Source organism: Chamaea fasciata, unplaced genomic scaffold (genome assembly GCF_029207755.1).
Source record: "Chamaea fasciata isolate MVZ Bird 193981 ecotype frontalis unplaced genomic scaffold, bChaFas1.0.hap1 SCAF_451, whole genome shotgun sequence".
Taxonomy (NCBI): Eukaryota; Metazoa; Chordata; class Aves; order Passeriformes; family Sylviidae; genus Chamaea; species Chamaea fasciata.
In genome coordinates, this window is record NW_027094536.1 from 59,653 (window position 1) to 79,134 (window position 19,482).

At 58.2% G+C, this 19,482-nt stretch overlaps 1 protein-coding gene across 1 annotated transcript; it reads right to left on the reverse strand.

The window, feature by feature from the left end:
- Nucleotides 1-202: 202 nt before the first annotated feature.
- LOC136305497 (polyunsaturated fatty acid lipoxygenase ALOX15B-like) lies at nucleotides 203-17,696 on the reverse strand (the record flags this gene model as incomplete). The annotated part of the gene is made up of 8 exons (XM_066208743.1): nucleotides 203-1,602; nucleotides 4,565-4,735; nucleotides 10,514-10,614; nucleotides 10,757-10,878; nucleotides 11,834-12,003; nucleotides 13,047-13,133; nucleotides 15,374-15,577; nucleotides 17,541-17,696. Coding segments are annotated over 8 exons (1,191 nt in total), but the record flags the coding sequence as incomplete, so codon positions are not given.
- Between the last annotated feature and the right edge of the window lie 1,786 nt (nucleotides 17,697-19,482).

Sequence of the window (19,482 nt, forward strand, 5' to 3'; positions counted from 1 at the left end):
CCAGTCCCGGTTCCCAGTACAGCCCAGTCCACACCAGTCATGGCTCCCAGTACAGACCAGTCCACACCAGTCCCGACTCCCAGTACAGCCCAGTACCAGCTCCCAGTACAGCCCAGTCCCGGCTCCCAGTACAGCCCAGTCCACACCAGTCCCGGCTCCCAGTACAGCCCAGTCCCGGTTCCCAGTACAGCCCAGTCCCCCAGTACAGACCAGTCCACACCAGTCCCGACTCCCAGTACAGCCCAGTACCAGCTCCCAGTACAGCCCAGTCCCGGCTCCCAGTACAGCCCAGTCCACACCAGTCCCGGCTCCCAGTACAGCCCAGTCCACACCAGTCCCGGCTCCCAGTACAGACCAGTACTGGCTCCCAGTACAAACCAGTCCTGGTTCCCAGTACAGCCCAGTCCACACCAGTCCCGGCTCCCAGTACAGCCCAGTCCACCCCAGTCCCGGCTCCCAGTAGAGCCCAGTGCAATACTGGAGACGTCTCCTCAAGGCGACGCTGGTCCCGATGTCGGGGGGATGTTCTGGGGAATTTTGGGGGAATTTTGGGGGATTTTGGGGCGGGGTTTTTTTTTGTATTTTTGGGTGATTTTGGGGATATCTTGGAGCGATTTCGGGGTATTTTTGGGGTGATTTCGGCCTATTTTGGGTGATTTTGGGGATATTTTGGAGCGATTTCGGGCAGGTTTTTTGGGTGATTTTTTGGGTGTTTTTCCGGCTGTTTTTTGGGGTGATTTTGGGGTATTTTGGGCTCGTACGGCCCACGCCGTTCTCGATGTTCTGGGGGTCCCCGGAAGGCGGATTTTGGGCTGATTTTGGGGTGATTTCGGGCCGGTTTTTTGGCTGGTTTCGGGGATATTTTGGGGCTGATTTTGGGGTGTTTTTTGGTTGATTTTGGGCTGATTTTGTGGTGATTTTGGGGTGATTTCGGGCCGGTTTTCTGGCTGATTTCGGGGATATTTTGGGGCTGATTTTGGGGTGTTTTTTGGCTGATTTTGGGGTGTTTTTGTGGTGATTTTGTGGTGATTTCGGGCCGGTTTTTTGGCTGGTTTCGGGGATATTTTGGGGCTGATTTTGGGGTGATTTTCGGCTCATATTGGGGTGTTTTTGTGGCGATTTTGTGGTGATTTCGGGCCGGTTTTTTGGCTGATTTTGGGCTGATTTTGTGGTGATTTTTGTGGCGATTTTGGGGTGATCTCGGGCCGGTTTTCTGGCTGATTTCGGGGATATTTTGGGGCTGATTTTGGGGTGTTTTTTGGCTGATTTTGGGGTATTTTTGTGGTGATTTTGGGGTGATTTTTGGCTGATTTGGGGGTATTTTTGTGGTGATTTTGGGGTGATCTCGGGCCGGTTTTCTGGCAGATTTCGGGGATATTCTGGGGCAGTTTTTGGGGTGATTTCGGGCTGTTTCGGGGCCTCTCAGATGGCCACGCTGTTCTCGATGTTCTGGGGGTCCAGGTAGGGGTAGGGTCTCTCCAGCCCCGCGTTCCGGGCCTGGATCTCGCGGGAAATCCGCCGCAGCCGCCGCCGGAAGCGCCGCATCAGCCGCCGGGGGGCGCGCTCCGTGAAGTGCCGCTCCGGGTAATGCCCCAGGGGGCGCTGTGGGACAGCGGGGACGTGAACTGGGATTAACTGGGATTGACTGGGATTAACTGGGAGCGCTGGGGTAATGCCCCAGGGGGCGCTGTGGGACAGCGGGGGACGTGAACTGGGATTAACTGGGGTTAACTGGGATTAACTGGGAGCGCTGGGGTAATGCCCCAGGGGGCGCTGTGGGACAGCGGGGACGTGAACTGGGATTAACTGGGATTGACTGGGATTAACTGGGAGCGCTGGGGTAATGCCCCAGGGGGGCGCTGTGGGACAGCGGGGGACGTGAACTGGGATTAACTGGGGTTAACTGGGATTAACTGGGAGCGCTGGGGTAATGCCCCAGGGGGCGCTGTGGGACAGCGGGGACGTGAACTGGGATTAATTGGGATTAACTGGGATTAACTGGGGTTAACTGGGATTAACTGGGAGCACAGGGACATGGGGGACACAACAGGCCCATGGGGTTTGAGTTGGTTTGGGTTGGTTTGGGTTGGTTTGGGCTGGTTTGGGTTGGTTTGGGCTGGTTTGGGCTGGTTTGGGTTGGTTGGGTTGGTTTGGGTTGGTTTGGTTGGTTTGGGTTGGTTTGGGCTGGTTTGGGTTGGTTTGGGTTGGTTTGGGTTGGTTTGGGTTGGTTTGGGTTGGTTTGGGCTGGTTGGCTGGTTGGCTGGTTTGGGTTGGTTTGGGGTTGGTTTGGGTTGGTTTGGTGGTTGGTTGGTTGGGCTGGTTTGGGCTGGTTTGGGCTGGTTTGGGTTGGTTTGGGTTGGTTTGGGTTGGTTTGGGCTGGTTTGGGTTGGTTTCGGTAGGTTTTGGGTTGGTTTGGGGTTGGTTTGTTTGGTTTGGGTTGGTTTGGGTTGGTTTGGGTTGGTTTCAGGTTGGTTTGGGTTGGTTTGGGCTGGTTTGGGTTAGTTTGGGTTGGTTTGGTTGGTTTGGGTTGGTTTGGTTGGTTTGGGTTGGTTTGGGTTGGTTTGGGTTGGTTTGGGCTGGTTTGGGTTGGTTTGGGTTGGTTTGGGTGGGTTTGGGTTGGTTTGGGCTGGTTTGGGTTGGTTTGGGTTGGTTTGGGTGGGTTTGGGTTGGTTTGGGTTGGTTTGGGTTGGTTTGGGTTGGTTTGGGTTGGTTTGGGTTGGTTTGGGTTGGTTTGGGTTGGTTTGGGTTGGTTTGGGTTGGTTTGGGTGGGTTTGGGTTGGTTTGGGCTGGTTTGGGTTGGTTTCAGGTTGGTTTGGGTTGGTTTGGGTTGGTTTGGGTTGGTTTGGGCTGGTTTGGGTTGGTTTGGGTTGGTTTGGGTTGGTTTGGGTTGATTTCGGGTTGGTTTGGGGTTGGTTCGTTTGGTTTGGGTTGGTTTGGGTTGGTTTGGGTTGGTTTGGTTGGTTTGGGCTGGTTTTGGTTGGTTTGGGTTGGTTTGGGTTGGTTTGGGTTGGTTTGGGTTGGTTTGGGCTGGTTTTGGTTGGTTTGGGTTGGTTTGGGTTGATTTCGGTGTTGGTTGGGGTTGGTTCGTTTGGTTTGGGTTGGTTTGGGTTGGTTTGGGTTGGTTTGGGTTGGTTTGGGCTGGTTTGGGTTGGTTTGGGTTGGTTTGGGTGGGTTTGGGGTGGTTTGGGCTGGTTTGGGTTGGTTTCAGGTTGGTTTGGGCTGGTTTGGGTTGGTTTGGGTTGGTTTGGGTTGGTTTGGGTTGGTTTGGGTTGGTTTGGGTTGGTTTGGGTTGGTTTGGGTTGGTTTGGGTTGGTTTGGGTGGGTTTGGGGTGGTTTGGGCTGGTTTGGGTTGGTTTCAGGTTGGTTTGGGTTGGTTTGGGCTGGTTTGGGTTGGTTTCAGGTTGGTTTGGGCTGGTTTGGGTTGGTTTGGGTTGGTTTGGGTTGGTTTGGGTTGGTTTGGGTTGGTTTGGGTTGGTTTGGGTTGGTTTGGGTTGGTTTGGGTTGGTTTGGGTGGGTTTGGGGTGGTTTGGGCTGGTTTGGGTTGGTTTCAGGTTGGTTTGGGCTGGTTTGGGTTGGTTTCAGGTTGGTTTGGGCTGGTTTGGGTTGGTTTGGGCGGGTTTGGGTTGGTTTGGGTTGGTTTGGGCTGGTTTGGGCTGGTTTGGGCTGGTTTGGGTTGGTTTGGGTTGGTTTGGGTTGGTTTGGGCTGGTTTGGGCTGGTTTGGGTTGGTTTCGGTAGGTTTTGGGTTGGTTTGGGGTTGGTTTGTTTGGTTTGGGTTGGTTTGGGTTGGTTTGGGTTGGTTTCAGGTTGGTTTGGGTTGGTTTGGGCTGGTTTGGGTTAGTTTGGGTTGGTTTGGTTGGTTTGGGTTGGTTTGGTTGGTTTGGGTTGGTTTGGGCTGGTTTGGGTTGGTTTCAGGTTGGTTTGGGTTGGTTTGGGTTGGTTTGGGTTGGTTTGGGCTGGTTTGGGTTGGTTTGGGTTGGTTTGGGTTGGTTTGGGCTGGTTTTGGTTGGTTTGGGTTGGTTTGGGTTGGTTTGGGTTGGTTTGGGTTGGTTTGGGCTGGTTTTGGTTGGTTTGGGTTGGTTTGGGTTGATTTCGGGTTGGTTTGGGGTTGGTTCGTTTGGTTTGGGTTGGTTTGGGTTGGTTTGGGTTGGTTTGGGTTGGTTTGGGCTGGTTTGGGTTGGTTTGGGTTGGTTTGGGTTGGTTTGGGTTGGTTTGGGTGGGTTTGGGGTGGTTTGGGCTGGTTTGGGTTGGTTTGGGCTGGTTTGGGTTGGTTTGGGTTGGTTTGGGTTGGTTTGGGTTGGTTTGGGTTGGTTTGGGTTGGTTTGGGTTGGTTTGGGTTGGTTTGGGTTGGTTTGGGTTGGTTTGGGTTGGTTTGGGTGGGTTTGGGGTGGTTTGGGCTGGTTTGGGTTGGTTTGGGTTGGTTTGGGTTGGTTTGGGTTGGTTTGGGTTGGTTTCAGGTTGGTTTGGGTTGGTTTGGGTTGGTTTGGGTTGGTTTGGGCTGGTTTGGGTTGGTTTGGGCTGGTTTTGGGTTGGTTTGGGCCGGGACATTCCGGCGAGGGCTCTCACCATGTCCATGGGCTCGTTCCGCAGCACCCAGAGCACGGCCAGCACCGTGGCCGTGGTGTTCATGGCCGGCAGCGCCTCCAGGAATTCCCGCTCGGACACGGCGGCCTTGGAGCGCGGCGGGGGACGGCGCATGGCGGCCGGGGCGTTCGGGGGGAACGCCGAGAGCTCAAACTGACCCCGAAAATGGAACCGGGACCCCAAAATCAGACACGGGGACCCCAAACTGAGAGAGACTGACCCCAAAACGGAACAGGGACCCCAAACTGAGAGAGACTGACCCCAAAACGGAACAGGGACCCCAAACTGAGAGAGACTGACCCCAAACACGGAACAGGGACCCCAAACTGAGAGAGACTGACCCCAAACACGGAACAGGGACCCCAAACTGAGAGACTGACCCCAAAACGGAACAGGGACCCCAAACTGAGAGAGACTGACCCCAAACATGGAACAGGGACCCCAAACTGAGAGAGACTGACCCCAAACACGGAACAGGGACCCCAAACTGAGAGAGACTGACCCCAAACACGGAACAGGGACCCCAAACTGAGAGAGACTGACCCCAAACATGGAACAGGGACCCCAAACTGAGAGAGACTGACCCCAAAACGGAACAGGGACCCCAAACTGAGAGAGACTGACCCCAAAACGGAACAGGGACCCCAAACTGAGAGAGACTGACCCCAAAACAGAACAGGGACCCCAAACTGAGAGAGACTGACCCCAAAACGGAACAGGGACCCCAAACTGAGAGAGACTGACCCCAAACATGGAACAGGGACCCCAAACTGAGAGACTGACCCCAAACACGGAACAGGGACCCCAAACTGAGAGAGACTGACCCCAAACATGGAACAGGGACCCCAAACTGAGAGAGACTGACCCCAAACACGGAACAGGGACCCCAAACTGAGAGAGACTGACCCCAAACACGGAACAGGGACCCCAAACTGAGAGAGACTGACCCCAAACATGGAACAGGGACCCCAAACTGAGAGAGACTGACCCCAAACATGGAACAGGGACCCCAAAGTGAGAGAGACTGACCCCAAACATGGAACAGGGACCCCAAAGTGAGAGAGACTGACCCCAAACACGGAACAGGGACCCCAAACTGAGAGAGACTGACCCCAAAACGGAACAGGGACCCCAAACTGAGAGAGACTGACCCCAAAACAGAACAGGGACCCCAAACTGAGAGAGACTGACCCCAAACATGGAACAGGGACCCCAAACTGAGAGAGACTGACCCCAAAACGGAACAGGGACCCCAAACTGAGAGAGACTGACCCCAAAACGGAACAGGGACCCCAAACTGAGAGAGACTGACCCCAAAACGGAACAGGGACCCCAAACTGAGAGAGACTGACCCCAAAACGGAACAGGGACCCCAAACTGAGAGAGACTGACCCCAAACATGGAACAGGGACCCCAAACTGAGAGACTGACCCCAAAACGGAACAGGGACCCCAAACTGAGAGAGACTGACCCCAAACATGGAACAGGGACCCCAAACTGAGAGAGACTCACCCCAAACATGGAACAGGGACCCCAAACTGAGAGAGACTGACCCCAAAACGGAACAGGGACCCCAAACTGAGAGACTGACCCCAAACATGGAACAGGGACCCCAAAGTGAGAGAGACTGACCCCAAACATGGAACAGGGACCCCAAACTGAGAGACTGACCCCAAACATGGAACAGGGACCCCAAACTGAGAGAGACTGACCCCAAAACGGAACAGGGACCCCAAACTGAGAGAGACTGACCCCAAAACGGAACAGGGACCCCAAACTGAGAGAGACTGACCCCAAACACGGAACAGGGACCCCAAACTGAGAGAGACTGACCCCAAACATGGAACAGGGACCCCAAACTGAGAGAGACTGACCCCAAACATGGAACAGGGACCCCAAACTGAGAGAGACTGACCCCAAACATGGAACAGGGACCCCAAACTGAGAGAGACTGACCCCAAACACGGAACAGGGACCCCAAACTGAGAGAGACTGACCCCAAACACGGAACAGGGACCCCAAACTGAGAGAGACTGACCCCAAACACGGAACAGGGACCCCAAACTGAGAGAGACTGACCCCAAACATGGAACAGGGACCCCAAACTGAGAGAGACTGACCCCAAACATGGAACAGGGACCCCAAACTGAGAGAGACTGACCCCAAACATGGAACAGGGACCCCAAACTGAGAGACTGACCCCAAACATGGAACAGGGACCCCAAACTGAGAGAGACTGACCCCAAACACGGAACAGGGACCCCAAACTGAGAGAGACTGACCCCAAAACGGAACAGGGACCCCAAACTGAGAGAGACTGACCCCAAAACGGAACAGGGACCCCAAACTGAGAGAGACTGACCCCAAAACGGAACAGGGACCCCAAACTGAGAGAGACTGACCCCAAAACGGAACAGGGACCCCAAACTGAGAGAGACTGACCCCAAACACGGAACAGGGACCCCAAAGTGAGAGAGACTGACCCCAAACACGGAACAGGGACCCCAAACTGAGAGAGACTGACCCCAAACACGGAACAGGGACCCCAAACTGAGAGAGACTGACCCCAAACATGGAACAGGGACCCCAAACTGAGAGAGACTGACCCCAAACATGGAACAGGGACCCCAAACTGAGAGACTGACCCCAAAACGGAACAGGGACCCCAAACTGAGAGAGACTGACCCCAAACATGGAACAGGGACCCCAAACTGAGAGAGACTGACCCCAAACACGGAACAGGGACCCCAAACTGAGAGAGACTGACCCCAAAACGGAACAGGGACCCCAAACTGAGAGACTGACCCCAAACACGGAACAGGGACCCCAAACTGAGAGACTGACCCCAAACACGGAACAGGGACCCCAAACTGAGAGACTGACCCCAAACACGGAACAGGGACCCCAAACTGAGAGAGACTGACCCCAAACACGGAACAGGGACCCCAAACTGAGAGAGACTGACCCCAAACACGGAACAGGGACCCCAAACTGAGAGACTGACCCCAAACACGGAACAGGGACCCCAAACTGAGAGACTGACCCCAAACACGGAACAGGGACCCCAAACTGAGAGAGACTGACCCCAAACACGGAACAGGGACCCCAAACTGAGAGACTGACCCCAAACACGGAACAGGGACCCCAAACTGAGAGAGACTGACCCCAAAACGGAACAGGGACCCCAAACTGAGAGACTGACCCCAAACACGGAACAGGGACCCCAAACTGAGAGACTGACCCCAAACACGGAACAGGGACCCCAAACTGAGAGACTGACCCCAAACATGGAACAGGGACCCCAAACTGAGAGAGACTGACCCCAAACATGGAACAGGGACCCCAAACTGAGAGAGACTGACCCCAAAACGGAACAGGGACCCCAAACTGAGAGAGACTGACCCCAAACACGGAACAGGGACCCCAAACTGAGAGAGACTGACCCCAAACACGGAACAGGGACCCCAAACTGAGAGAGACTGACCCCAAAACGGAACAGGGACCCCAAACTGAGAGAGACTGAGCCCAAACACGGAACAGGGACCCCAAACTGAGAGAGACTGACCCCAAACATGGAACAGGGACCCCAAACTGAGAGAGACTGACCCCAAAACAGAACAGGGACCCCAAACTGAGAGAGACTGACCCCAAACATGGAACAGGGACCCCAAACTGAGAGAGACTGACCCCAAACATGGAACAGGGACCCCAAACTGAGAGAGACTGACCCCAAACATGGAACAGGGACCCCAAACTGAGAGACTGACCCCAAACATGGAACAGGGACCCCAAACTGAGAGAGACTGACCCCAAACACGGAACAGGGACCCCAAACTGAGAGAGACTGACCCCAAACATGGAACAGGGACCCCAAACTGAGAGAGACTGACCCCAAAACGGAACAGGGACCCCAAACTGAGAGAGACTGACCCCAAACATGGAACAGGGACCCCAAACTGAGAGAGACTGACCCCAAAACGGAACAGGGACCCCAAACTGAGAGAGACTGACCCCAAACATGGAACAGGGACCCCAAACTGAGAGACTGACCCCAAAACGGAACAGGGACCCCAAACTGAGAGAGACTGACCCCAAACATGGAACAGGGACCCCAAACTGAGAGAGACTGACCCCAAACACGGAACAGGGACCCCAAACTGAGAGAGACTGACCCCAAACATGGAACAGGGACCCCAAACTGAGAGAGACTGACCCCAAACATGGAACAGGGACCCCAAAGTGAGAGAGACTGACCCCAAACATGGAACAGGGACCCCAAAGTGAGAGAGACTGACCCCAAACACGGAACAGGGACCCCAAACTGAGAGAGACTGACCCCAAAACAGAACAGGGACCCCAAACTGAGAGAGACTGACCCCAAACACGGAACAGGGACCCCAAACTGAGAGACTGACCCCAAACATGAAACAGGGACCCCAAACTGAGAGAGACTGACCCCAAACACGGAACAGGGACCCCAAACTGAGAGAGACTGACCCCAAACATGGAACAGGGACCCCAAACTGAGAGAGACTGACCCCAAACATGGAACAGGGACCCCAAACTGAGAGAGACTGACCCCAAACATGGAACAGGGACCCCAAACTGAGAGAGACTGACCCCAAACATGGAACAGGGACCCCAAACTGAGAGAGACTGACCCCAAACATGGAACAGGGACCCCAAACTGAGAGAGACTGACCCCAAAACGGAACAGGGACCCCAAACTGAGAGAGACTGACCCCAAACACGGAACAGGGACCCCAAACTGAGAGAGACTGACCCCAAACATGGAACAGGGACCCCAAACTGAGAGAGACTGACCCCAAACATGGAACAGGGACCCCAAACTGAGAGAGACTGACCCCAAACATGGAACAGGGACCCCAAAGTGAGAGAGACTGACCCCAAACACGGAACAGGGACCCCAAACTGAGAGAGACTGACCCCAAAACGGAACAGGGACCCCAAACTGAGAGAGACTGACCCCAAACACGGAACAGGGACCCCAAACTGAGAGAGACTGACCCCAAACATGGAACAGGGACCCCAAACTGAGAGACTGACCCCAAACATGGAACAGGGACCCCAAACTGAGAGAGACTGACCCCAAACATGGAACAGGGACCCCAAACTGAGAGAGACTGACCCCAAACATGGAACAGGGACCCCAAAGTGAGAGAGACTGACCCCAAACACGGAACAGGGACCCCAAACTGAGAGAGACTGACCCCAAACATGGAACAGGGACCCCAAAGTGAGAGAGACTGACCCCAAAACGGAACAGGGACCCCAAACTGAGAGAGACTGACCCCAAACACGGAACAGGGACCCCAAACTGAGAGAGACTGACCCCAAACATGGAACAGGGACCCCAAACTGAGAGAGACTGACCCCAAACATGGAACAGGGACCCCAAACTGAGAGAGACTGACCCCAAAACGGAACAGGGACCCCAAACTGAGAGAGACTGACCCCAAACACGGAACAGGGACCCCAAACTGAGAGAGACTGACCCCAAACATGGAACAGGGACCCCAAAGTGAGAGAGACTGACCCCAAAACGGAACAGGGACCCCAAACTGAGAGAGACTGACCCCAAAACGGAACAGGGACCCCAAACTGAGAGAGACTGACCCCAAACATGGAACAGGGACCCCAAAGTGAGAGAGACTGACCCCAAACACGGAACAGGGACCCCAAACTGAGAGAGACTGACCCCAAACACGGAACAGGGACCCCAAACTGAGAGAGACTGACCCCAAACACGGAACAGGGACCCCAAACTGAGAGAGACTGACCCCAAACATGGAACAGGGACCCCAAACTGAGAGAGACTGACCCCAAACATGGAACAGGGACCCCAAAGGTGTCAGACCCCGGAGGTCAGGGGTCAGGGGTCAGGGGTCAGGGGTCAGGGGTCAGGCTGACCTGGCCGCTGTTGGTGGCCGCGTGGTGGGCGGAGCAGGTGTAGATGACGGTGGTGACAAAGGTGACCAGGCCGCGCACCGTGTCCAGGCGGGACGGGACACCTGCGGCCACGGGGTCAGGGGTCAGCCAAGGTCACCCTGGGGTCACCCTGGGGTCACCCAGGGGACAGGGACCCCCACCTGAGCTGTCACCTGTGCCCCCCCGTCCCCTCCAGGTGTCCCCCCAGGTGTGTCCCAGCCTCACCTGAGCGGCGCCGGCCCAGGAATCCGCAGTGGAAGATCTCCCCCACCCAGGCCTGGAGCTCGGGGTCGGCCCGGACGGCGTCGTCAGACAGGTAATAGAGAGAGAGCACACCTGAGACAAACCTGGGGACAGGGGAGAGCACACCTGAGACACACCTGGGGACAGGGGGGGAGAGCACACCTGAGACAAACCTGGGGACAGGGGAGAGCACACCTGAGACACACCTGGGGACGGGGGAGAGCACACCTGAGACACACCTGGGGACAGGGGGGGAGAGCACACCTGAGACACACCTGGGGACAGGGGAGAGCACACCTGAGACACACCTGGGGACAGGGGAGAGCACACCTGAGACACACCTGGGGACGGGGGAGAGCACACCTGAGACACACCTGGGGACAGGGGGGGAGAGCACACCTGAGACACACCTGGGGACAGGGGAGAGCACACCTGAGACACACCTGGGGACAGGGGAGAGCACACCTGAGACAAACCTGGGGACAGGGGAGAGCACACCTGAGACACACCTGGGGACAGGGGGGGAGAGCACACCTGAGACACACCTGGGGACAGGGGAGAGCACACCTGAGACAAACCTGGGGACAGGGGAGAGCACACCTGAGACACACCTGGGGACAGGGGGGGAGAGCACACCTGAGACACACCTGGGGATGGGGGAGAGCACACCTGAGACACACCTGGGGACAGGGGAGAGCACACCTGAGACACACCTGGGGACGGGGGAGAGCACACCTGAGACACACCTGGGGACAGGGGAGAGCACACCTGAGACACACCTGGGGACGGGGGAGAGCACACCTGAGACACACCTGGGGACAGGGGAGAGCACACCTGAGACACACCTGGGGATGGGGGGGAGAGCACACCTGAGACACACCTGGGGACGGGGGAGAGCACACCTGAGACACACCTGGGGACGGGGGAGAGCACACCTGAGACACACCTGGGGACAGGGGGGGAGAGCACACCTGAGACACACCTGGGGACGGGGGGGACACTGGGGCCATCACTGGGGCCTCATTGGGGGCTCCCAGGTGTCCCCAGGTGTGCGCCCACCTGCGGATGGCCCTCCACACCTTGGTGGCGTCGCAGCCGAAGTGGTGGCCCTTGGTGGCGGTCACCCCGCGGTGCCGCAGGTCCCGCGGCAGCACCAGCGAGCGCCAGCGCAGCGCCCGCAGCCCCCGCGCCACCAGCGCCAGCAGCCCGCGCCGGCCCAGCGCCACCGCCTGGGGACACAGGGGACACGGGGGACACGACGGTGCCACCCCATCCCACTGAAATCCCGGAATTCCCGCCCAAAACCCGCACAAACCCCGCCCAAATCAACCCAAACCCCGCCCAAATCAACCAAACCCCGCCCAAATCAACACAAACCCCGCCCACCAGCGCCAGCAGCCCGCGCCGGCCCAGCGCCACCGCCTGGGGACACAGGGGACACGGGGGACACGACGGTGCCACCCCATCCCACCGGAATCCCGGGATTCCTGCCCAAAACCCGCACAAACCCCGCAAAAATCACCCAAACCCCGCCCAAATCACCCAAACCCCGCCCAAATCCACCCAAACCCCGCCCAAATCAACACAAACCCCGCCCACCAGCGCCAGCAGCCCGCGCCGGCCCAGCGCCACCGCCTGGGGACACAGGGGACACGGGGGACACGACGGTGCCACCCCATCCCACCGGAATCCCGGGATTCCCGCCCAAAACCCGCACAAACCCCGCCCAAATCAACCCAAACCCCGCCCAAATCAACCAAACCCCGCCCAAATCCAGCCAAACCCCGCCCAAATCCAGCCAAGTCCCGCCCAAATCAACCCAAACCCCGCCCAAATCACCCAAACCCCGCCCAAATCACCCAAACCCCGCCCGAACCCCGCCCAAATCAACCCAAACCCCGCCCAAACCCCGCCCAAATCACCCAAACCCCGCCCAAATCAACCCAAACCTCGCCCGAACCCCGCCCAAATCAACCCAAACCCCGCCCAGATCCATCCAAACCCCGCCCAAATCACCCAAACTCCGCCCAAATCAACCCAAATCCCGCCCAAATCACCCAAACCCCGCCCGAACCCCGCCCAAATCCATCCAAACCCCGCCCAAATCCCGCCCAAATCCACCCAAACCCCGCCCAAATCCATCCAAACCCCGCCCAAATCCGCCCAAACCCCGCCCAAACCCCGCCCAAATCCGCCCAAACCCCGCCCAAACCCCGCCCAAACCCCTCTGGGAACACCCCGGAGCCCCCCGAGCCCCGCCCCCCGCACGGACCCTGTCGAAGACCCCGCCGGGGTTGATGAGGAAGCGCCGGGCCAGGGCCCCGATCTGCACCGTGAACCGCGTGTGCGGAACCAGCAGCTGCGGGACGGGGACGGTGAGAGCGGGACCGGGGACCGGGAACGGGGGAATGGGAACGGGGAACGGGAACGGGGAACGGGAACGGGAATGGGGGAACGGGAACGGGAATGGGGGAACGGGAACGGGAACGGGGGAACGGGAACGGGGAACGGGAACGGGGGAACGGGGGAACGGGAACGGGAATGGGGGAACGGGAACGGGGACCGGGAACGGGGGAATGGGAACGGGGAACGGGAATGGGGAACGGGAACGGGGGAACGGGGGAACGGGAACGGGGGAACGGGAACGGGGAACGGGAACGGGGAACGGGAACGGGGACCGGGAACGGGGGAACGGGAACGGGGGACCGGGAACGGGGAACGGGAACGGGGAACGGGAACGGGAACGGGGGAACGGGAACGGGGGAATGGGGGACCGGGAACGGGGGACGGGAACGGGGGAACGGGAACGGGGGAACGGGAACGGGGAACGGGAACGGGGGAACGGGAATGGGGGAACGGGAACGGGGAACGGGAACGGGGGAACGGGAACGGGGAACGGGAACGGGGGAACGGGGGAACGGGAACGGGGGAATGGGGGACCGGGAACGGGGACCGGGAACGGGGAACGGGAACGGGAACGGGGGGACGGGAACGGGGAACGGGAATGGGGAACGGGAACGGGGGAACGGGAACGGGGGAACGGGAACGGAGACCGGGAACGGGGGAACGGGAACGGGGAACGGGAACGGGGAAACGGGAACGGGAACGGGGGGACGGGAACGGGGGAACGGGGGAACGGGAACGGGGGAATGGGAACGGGGGAACGGGAACGGGAATGGGGGAACGGGAACGGGGGAACGGGAACGGGGACCGGGAACGGGGACCGGGAACGGGGGAACGGGAATGGGGAACGGGAACGGGGAACGGGAACGGGGGAACGGGAACGGGGGAACGGGAATGGGGGAACGGGAATGGGGAACGGGAACGGGGAACGGGAACGGGGGAACGGGAACGGGGACCGGGAACGGGGGAACGGGAACGGGGAAACGGGAACGGGAACGGGGGAACGGGAACGGGAACGGGGGAACGGGAACGGGGAACGGGGGAACGGGAACGGGGGAACGGGAACGGGGGAACGGGAACGGGAACGGGGGAACGGGAACGGGAACGGGGGAACGGGAACGGGGAACGGGGGAACGGGAACGGGGGAACGGGAACGGGGGACCGGGAACGGGGACCGGGAACGGGGGAACGGGAACGGGGGAACGGGAACGGGGGAACGGGAACGGGGGAACGGGAACGGGGACCGGAAATGGGGGGACCGGGAATGGGGAGGGGGCACCCGGGAATGGGGAGGGGGTCTCGGGGTTGGGTTTTTCGGGCGGGAATTTTGGGGCTCGGGGATTTTTGGGGTTGGTTTTTTGGGGGGCGGGGTTTTGTGGGGGCGGGGGCGTTTGGGGGCGGGGTTTTTAGGGCGGGGTCTTCTTGGGGTTCGGGTTTTTGGGGTTTTGGGGGTTTTTGGGGTCGGGGTTTTGGGGTTTTGGGGTTTTGGTGTTGGCGATTTTGGTGTTGGGGGTTTTGGGGTTTTGGGGGTTTTTGGAGTTGGGGTTTTATGGGGTTTTGGGATTTTTTGGGGTCGGGTTTTTGGGGTTTTTGGAGTTTTTGGGGTTTTTGGGGTTTTTGGGGTTCGGGTTTTTGGGGGTTTTGGGGTTTTTGGGGGTTTTTGGGGTTTTTGGGGTCGGGTTTTTGGGGGTTTTGGGGTTTTTGGGGTCGGGTTTTATGGGGTTTTGGGATTTTTTGGGGTCGGGTTTTTGGGGTTTTTGGGGTTTATGGGGGTTTTTGGGGTTTTTGGGGTCGGGTTTTTGGGGTTTTTGGAGTTTTTGGGGTTTTTGGAGTTTTTGGGGTCGGGTTTTTGGGGGTTTTGGGGTTTTTGGGGTCGGGTTTTTGGGGTTTTGGGATTTTTTGGGGTCGGGTTTTTGGGGTTTTTTGGGGTTTTTGGGGTTTTTGGGGTCGGGTTTTTTGGGGTTTTTGGAGTTTTTGGAGTTTTTGGGGTTTTTGGGGTTCGGGTTTTTCGCCTTGCGTGTTTCAGGCTGAATTTTTCGGGTTTTTTCCGGGCGGGGATCTTTTCGCGTTCGGGTTTTTCGCTGGTGGTTTTTCGGGGGGCTCCGCCTTTCCCCCGAGCGGGTTTTTTCGGGGCTCTTTGGGTCTTTTTGGGCCCGGGGGGGGTTTGTTTTGGGGGTTTTTTTTTGGGGTGTGTACCTTGAAGAGGGGGTGCTGCGGGGCCAGCTGCCTGAGCGTGGCCAGGGCGAACACCTCGCCCAGCAGGTGAGCGCGCAGCAGGTGCGTCAGCCCCTCGTGCACCTGGAACTCGGCGCTGCGCACCCAGGCCTTGGCCAGAGCCCAGAGCCACGGCGGGTCCCCGGGCAGGAAGATGGGCGCCTCGGGGCCCGGGGCCTGCGCCAGCTGCGGGGGACACCGGAGCGGCGGCGGGGCCGCGGAAGGTCGGGGGGGTCACGGAAGGTCAGGGGGGTCACGGAAGGTCAGGGGGGTCGCGGAAGGTCGGGGGGGTCGCGAAAGGTCAGAGGGGTCACGGAAGGTCAGGGGGGTCGCGAAAGGTCAGAGGGGTCACGGAAGGTCAGGGGGGTCGCGGAAGGTCGGGGGGGTCGCGAAAGGTCAGAGGGGTCACGGAAGGTCAGGGGGGTCGCGAAAGGTCAGAGGGGTCGCGGAAGGTCGGGGGGGTCACGGAAGGTCGGGGGGGCCGCGGAAGGTCAGGGGGGTCACGGAAGGTCAGGGGGGTCGCGAAAGGTCAACGGGGTCATGAAAGGTCAGGGGGGTCGCGAAAGGTCAGGGGGGTTGCAAAAGGTCAGGGGGGTCATGAAAGGTCAGGGAGGTCATGAAAGGTCAGGGGGGTCACGGAAGGTCAGCAGGGTCACGGAAGGTCAGCAGGGTCACGGAAGGTCAGCGGGGTCACGGAAGGTCAGCAGGGTCACTGAAGGTCAGCGGGGTCGCAGAAGGTCAGCGGGGTCGCGAAAGGTCAGGGGGGTCACGAAAGGTCAGGCGGGGTCGCGAAAGGTCAGGGGGGTCAGGAAAGGTCAGGGGGGTCGTGAAAGGTCAGCGGGGTCACGGAAGGTCAGGGGGGCCACGAAAGGTCAGGGGGACACCCCGAAAGGTCAGTGGGGACATCCTGAAAGGTCAGGGGGGTCGTGAAAGGTCAGCGGGGTCATGGAAGGTCAGGGGGGTCACGAAAGGTCAGGGGGGCCGCGAAAGGTCAGGGGGGTCGCGAAAGGTCAGGGGGGTCGCGAAAGGTCAGGGGGGTTATGAAAGGTCAGGGGGGTCGCGAAAGGTCAGGGGGGTCATGAAAGGTCAGGGGGGTCACGAAAGGTCAGGGGGGTCGCGAAAGGTCAGGGGGGTCATGAAAGGTCAGAGGGGTCACGAAAGGTCAGGGGGGTCGCGAAAGGTCAGGGGGGTCATGAAAGGTCAGGGGGGTCGCGAAAGGTCAGGGGGGTCATGAAAGGTCAGGGGGGTCGCGAAAGGTCAGGGGGGTCATGAAAGGTCATAGGGGTCACGAAAGGTCAGGGGGGTCACGAAAGGTCAGGGGGGTCATGAAAGGTCAGGGGGGTCGCGAAAGGTCAGGGGGGTCGCGAAAGGTCAGGGGGGTCATGAAAGGTCAGGGGGGTCGCGAAAGGTCAGCGGGATCACAAAAGGTCAGGGGGGTCATGGAAGGTCAGGGGGGTCACGAAAGGTCAGGGGGGTCACAAAAGGTCAGCGGGGTCATGAAAGGTCAGCGGGGACACCCTGAAAGGTCAGGGGGGTCACGAAAGGTCGGGGGGCCGCGAAAGGTCAGGGGGGACCCCGAAAGGTCAGGGGGACCCCAAAATGTGAGTGGAGACCCCGAAATGTCCACGGGGACACCCCGAAACCCGAAAGGTTCGTCGGGAAAACCCCAAACTGTCCAGGGGGACCCCGAAATCGGTTCCCAAACCCCTCCCCCCCCCGCTCTCCGCCCCCCAAATTTCAGGTTCTCCCCCCCCGCCCCGTTTCTGGGCTCCCCCAGGTGTGTTTCCGGGTCCCCAGGTGCATTTTCGGGGTCCCCAGGTGTGTTTCGGGGTCCCCAGGTGCATTTTCAGGGTCCCCAGGTGTGTTTCGGGTCCCCAGGTGTATTTTTGGGCTCCCCAGGTGCATTTTCGGGGTCCCCAGGTGTATTTTTCGGGTCCCCAGGTGTGTTTTTGGTGTCTCCAGGTGCATTTTTCGGGTCCCCAGGTGCATTTTCGGGGTCCCCAGGTGTATTTTTCAGGCCCCCAGGTGCATTTTTTGGAGTCCCCAGGTGTATTTTTTGGGTCCCCAGGTGTGTTTTTTGGGTCCCCAGGTGTGTTTTTCAGGCCCCCAGGTGTATTTCGGGGTCCCCAGGTGTGTCCCGGGGCCTCACCTGTATGGCCAGGGGCCGCAGCTCGCCGTCGGGCCGCTGGTGCAGCAGGCACAGCGGGGCGGCCACGAAGGTGGGGCGGCCGTCGATGAGCGCCGTGGGGAGCCCCTGCAGCACCCCGTAATCGGCCAGGTACACGTTCCCTGCCTGGGGGCGCCCCAAAAATCAGCGGGACCCCAAAAACTGGGGATCGAAACCCCCAAAACCAGCCCCAAAAGAACCCCGAAACAGCCCCAAAAACAGCCCAAAACAGCCCCAAAACAGCCCCAAAACAACCCCAAAACAACCCCAAAAACAGCCCAAAAAACAGCCCCAAAACAGCCAAAAACAGCCCCAAAACAGCCCCAAAACCAGCCCAAAACAGCCCCAAAAACAGCCCCAAAACAGCCCCAAAAACAGCCCCAAAACAGCCCCAAAACAGCCCCAAAACAACCCCAAATCAGCCCAAAAACAGCCCCAAAAACAGCCCCAAAACAGCCCCAAAACAACCCCAAAAACAGCCCAAAAAACAGCCCCAAAACAGCCCCAAAACAGCCCCAAAACCAGCCCCAAAACAGCCCAAAACAGCCCCAAAAACAGCCCCAAAAACAGCCCCAAAACAACCCCAAAAACAGCCCCAAAACAACCCCAAAACAGCCCAAAACAGCCCCAAAACAGCCCCAAAACAACCCAAAACCAGCCCCAAAAACAGCCCAAAAACAGCCCCAAAACAGCCCCAAAACAACCCCAAAACAGCCCCAAAACAGCCCCAAAAACAGCCCCAAAACAACCCCAAAACAGCCCCAAAACAGCCCCAAAACAGCCCCAAAACAGCCCCAAAACAGCCCCAAAACAGCCCCAAAAACAGCCCCAAAAACAACCCCAAAACAGCCCCAAAACAACCCCAAAAACAGCCCCAAAAAACAGCCCCAAAACAGCCAAAAACAGCCCCAAAAACAACCCCAAAAACAGCCCCAAAACAGCCCAAAAACAGCCCCAAAACAGCCCCAAAACAGCCCCAAAAACAGCCCCAAAACAGCCCAAAAACAGCCCCAAAAACAACCCCAAAACAGCCCCAAAAACAGCCCCAAAACAGCCCCAAAAACAGCCCCAAAAACAGCCCAAAAACAGCCCCAAAACAGCCCCAAAAACAACCCCAAAAACAGCCCCAAAAACAGCCCCAAAACCAGCCCCAAAACAGCCCCAAAAACAGCCCAAAAACAGCCCCAAAAACAGCCCAAAAACAGCCCCCAAAACAACCCAAAAACAGCCCCAAAACAGCCCCAAAAACAGCCCCAAAAACAGCCCCAAAACAGCCCCAAAACAACCCCAAAACAGCCCCAAAAACAGCCCCAAAACAGCCCCAAAAACAGCCCCAAAAACAGCCCAAAAACAACCCCAAAAACAGCCCCAAAAACAGCCCCAAAACAACCCCAAAAACAGCCCCAAAAACAACCCCAAAACAGCCCCCAAAACAGCCCCAAAACAGCCCCAAAACCAGCCCAAAAACAGGCCCAAAACAGCCCCAAAATAACCCCAAAACAGCCCCAAAAACAGCCCCAAAACAGCCCCAAAACAGCCCCCAAAACAGCCCCAAAAACAGCCCCAAAACAGCCCCCAAAAACAGCCCCAAAAACAGCCCCAAAACCAGCCCCAAAACACCCCAAAACAACCCCAAAACAGCCCCAAAACAACCCCAAAAACAACCCCAAAAACAGCCCCAAAACAGCCCCAAAACAGCCCCAAAACAGCCCCAAAAACAGCCCCAAAAACAGCCCCAAAAACAGCCCCAAAACAGCCCCAAAACAGCCCCAAAACAGCCCCAAAAACAACCCCAAAAACAGCCCAAAAACAACCCAAAAACAGCCCAAAAACAGCCCAAAACAGCCCCAAAAACAACCCCAAAAACAGCCCCAAAAACAGCCCCAAAAACAGCCCCAAAACAGCCCCAAAACAGCCCCAAAAA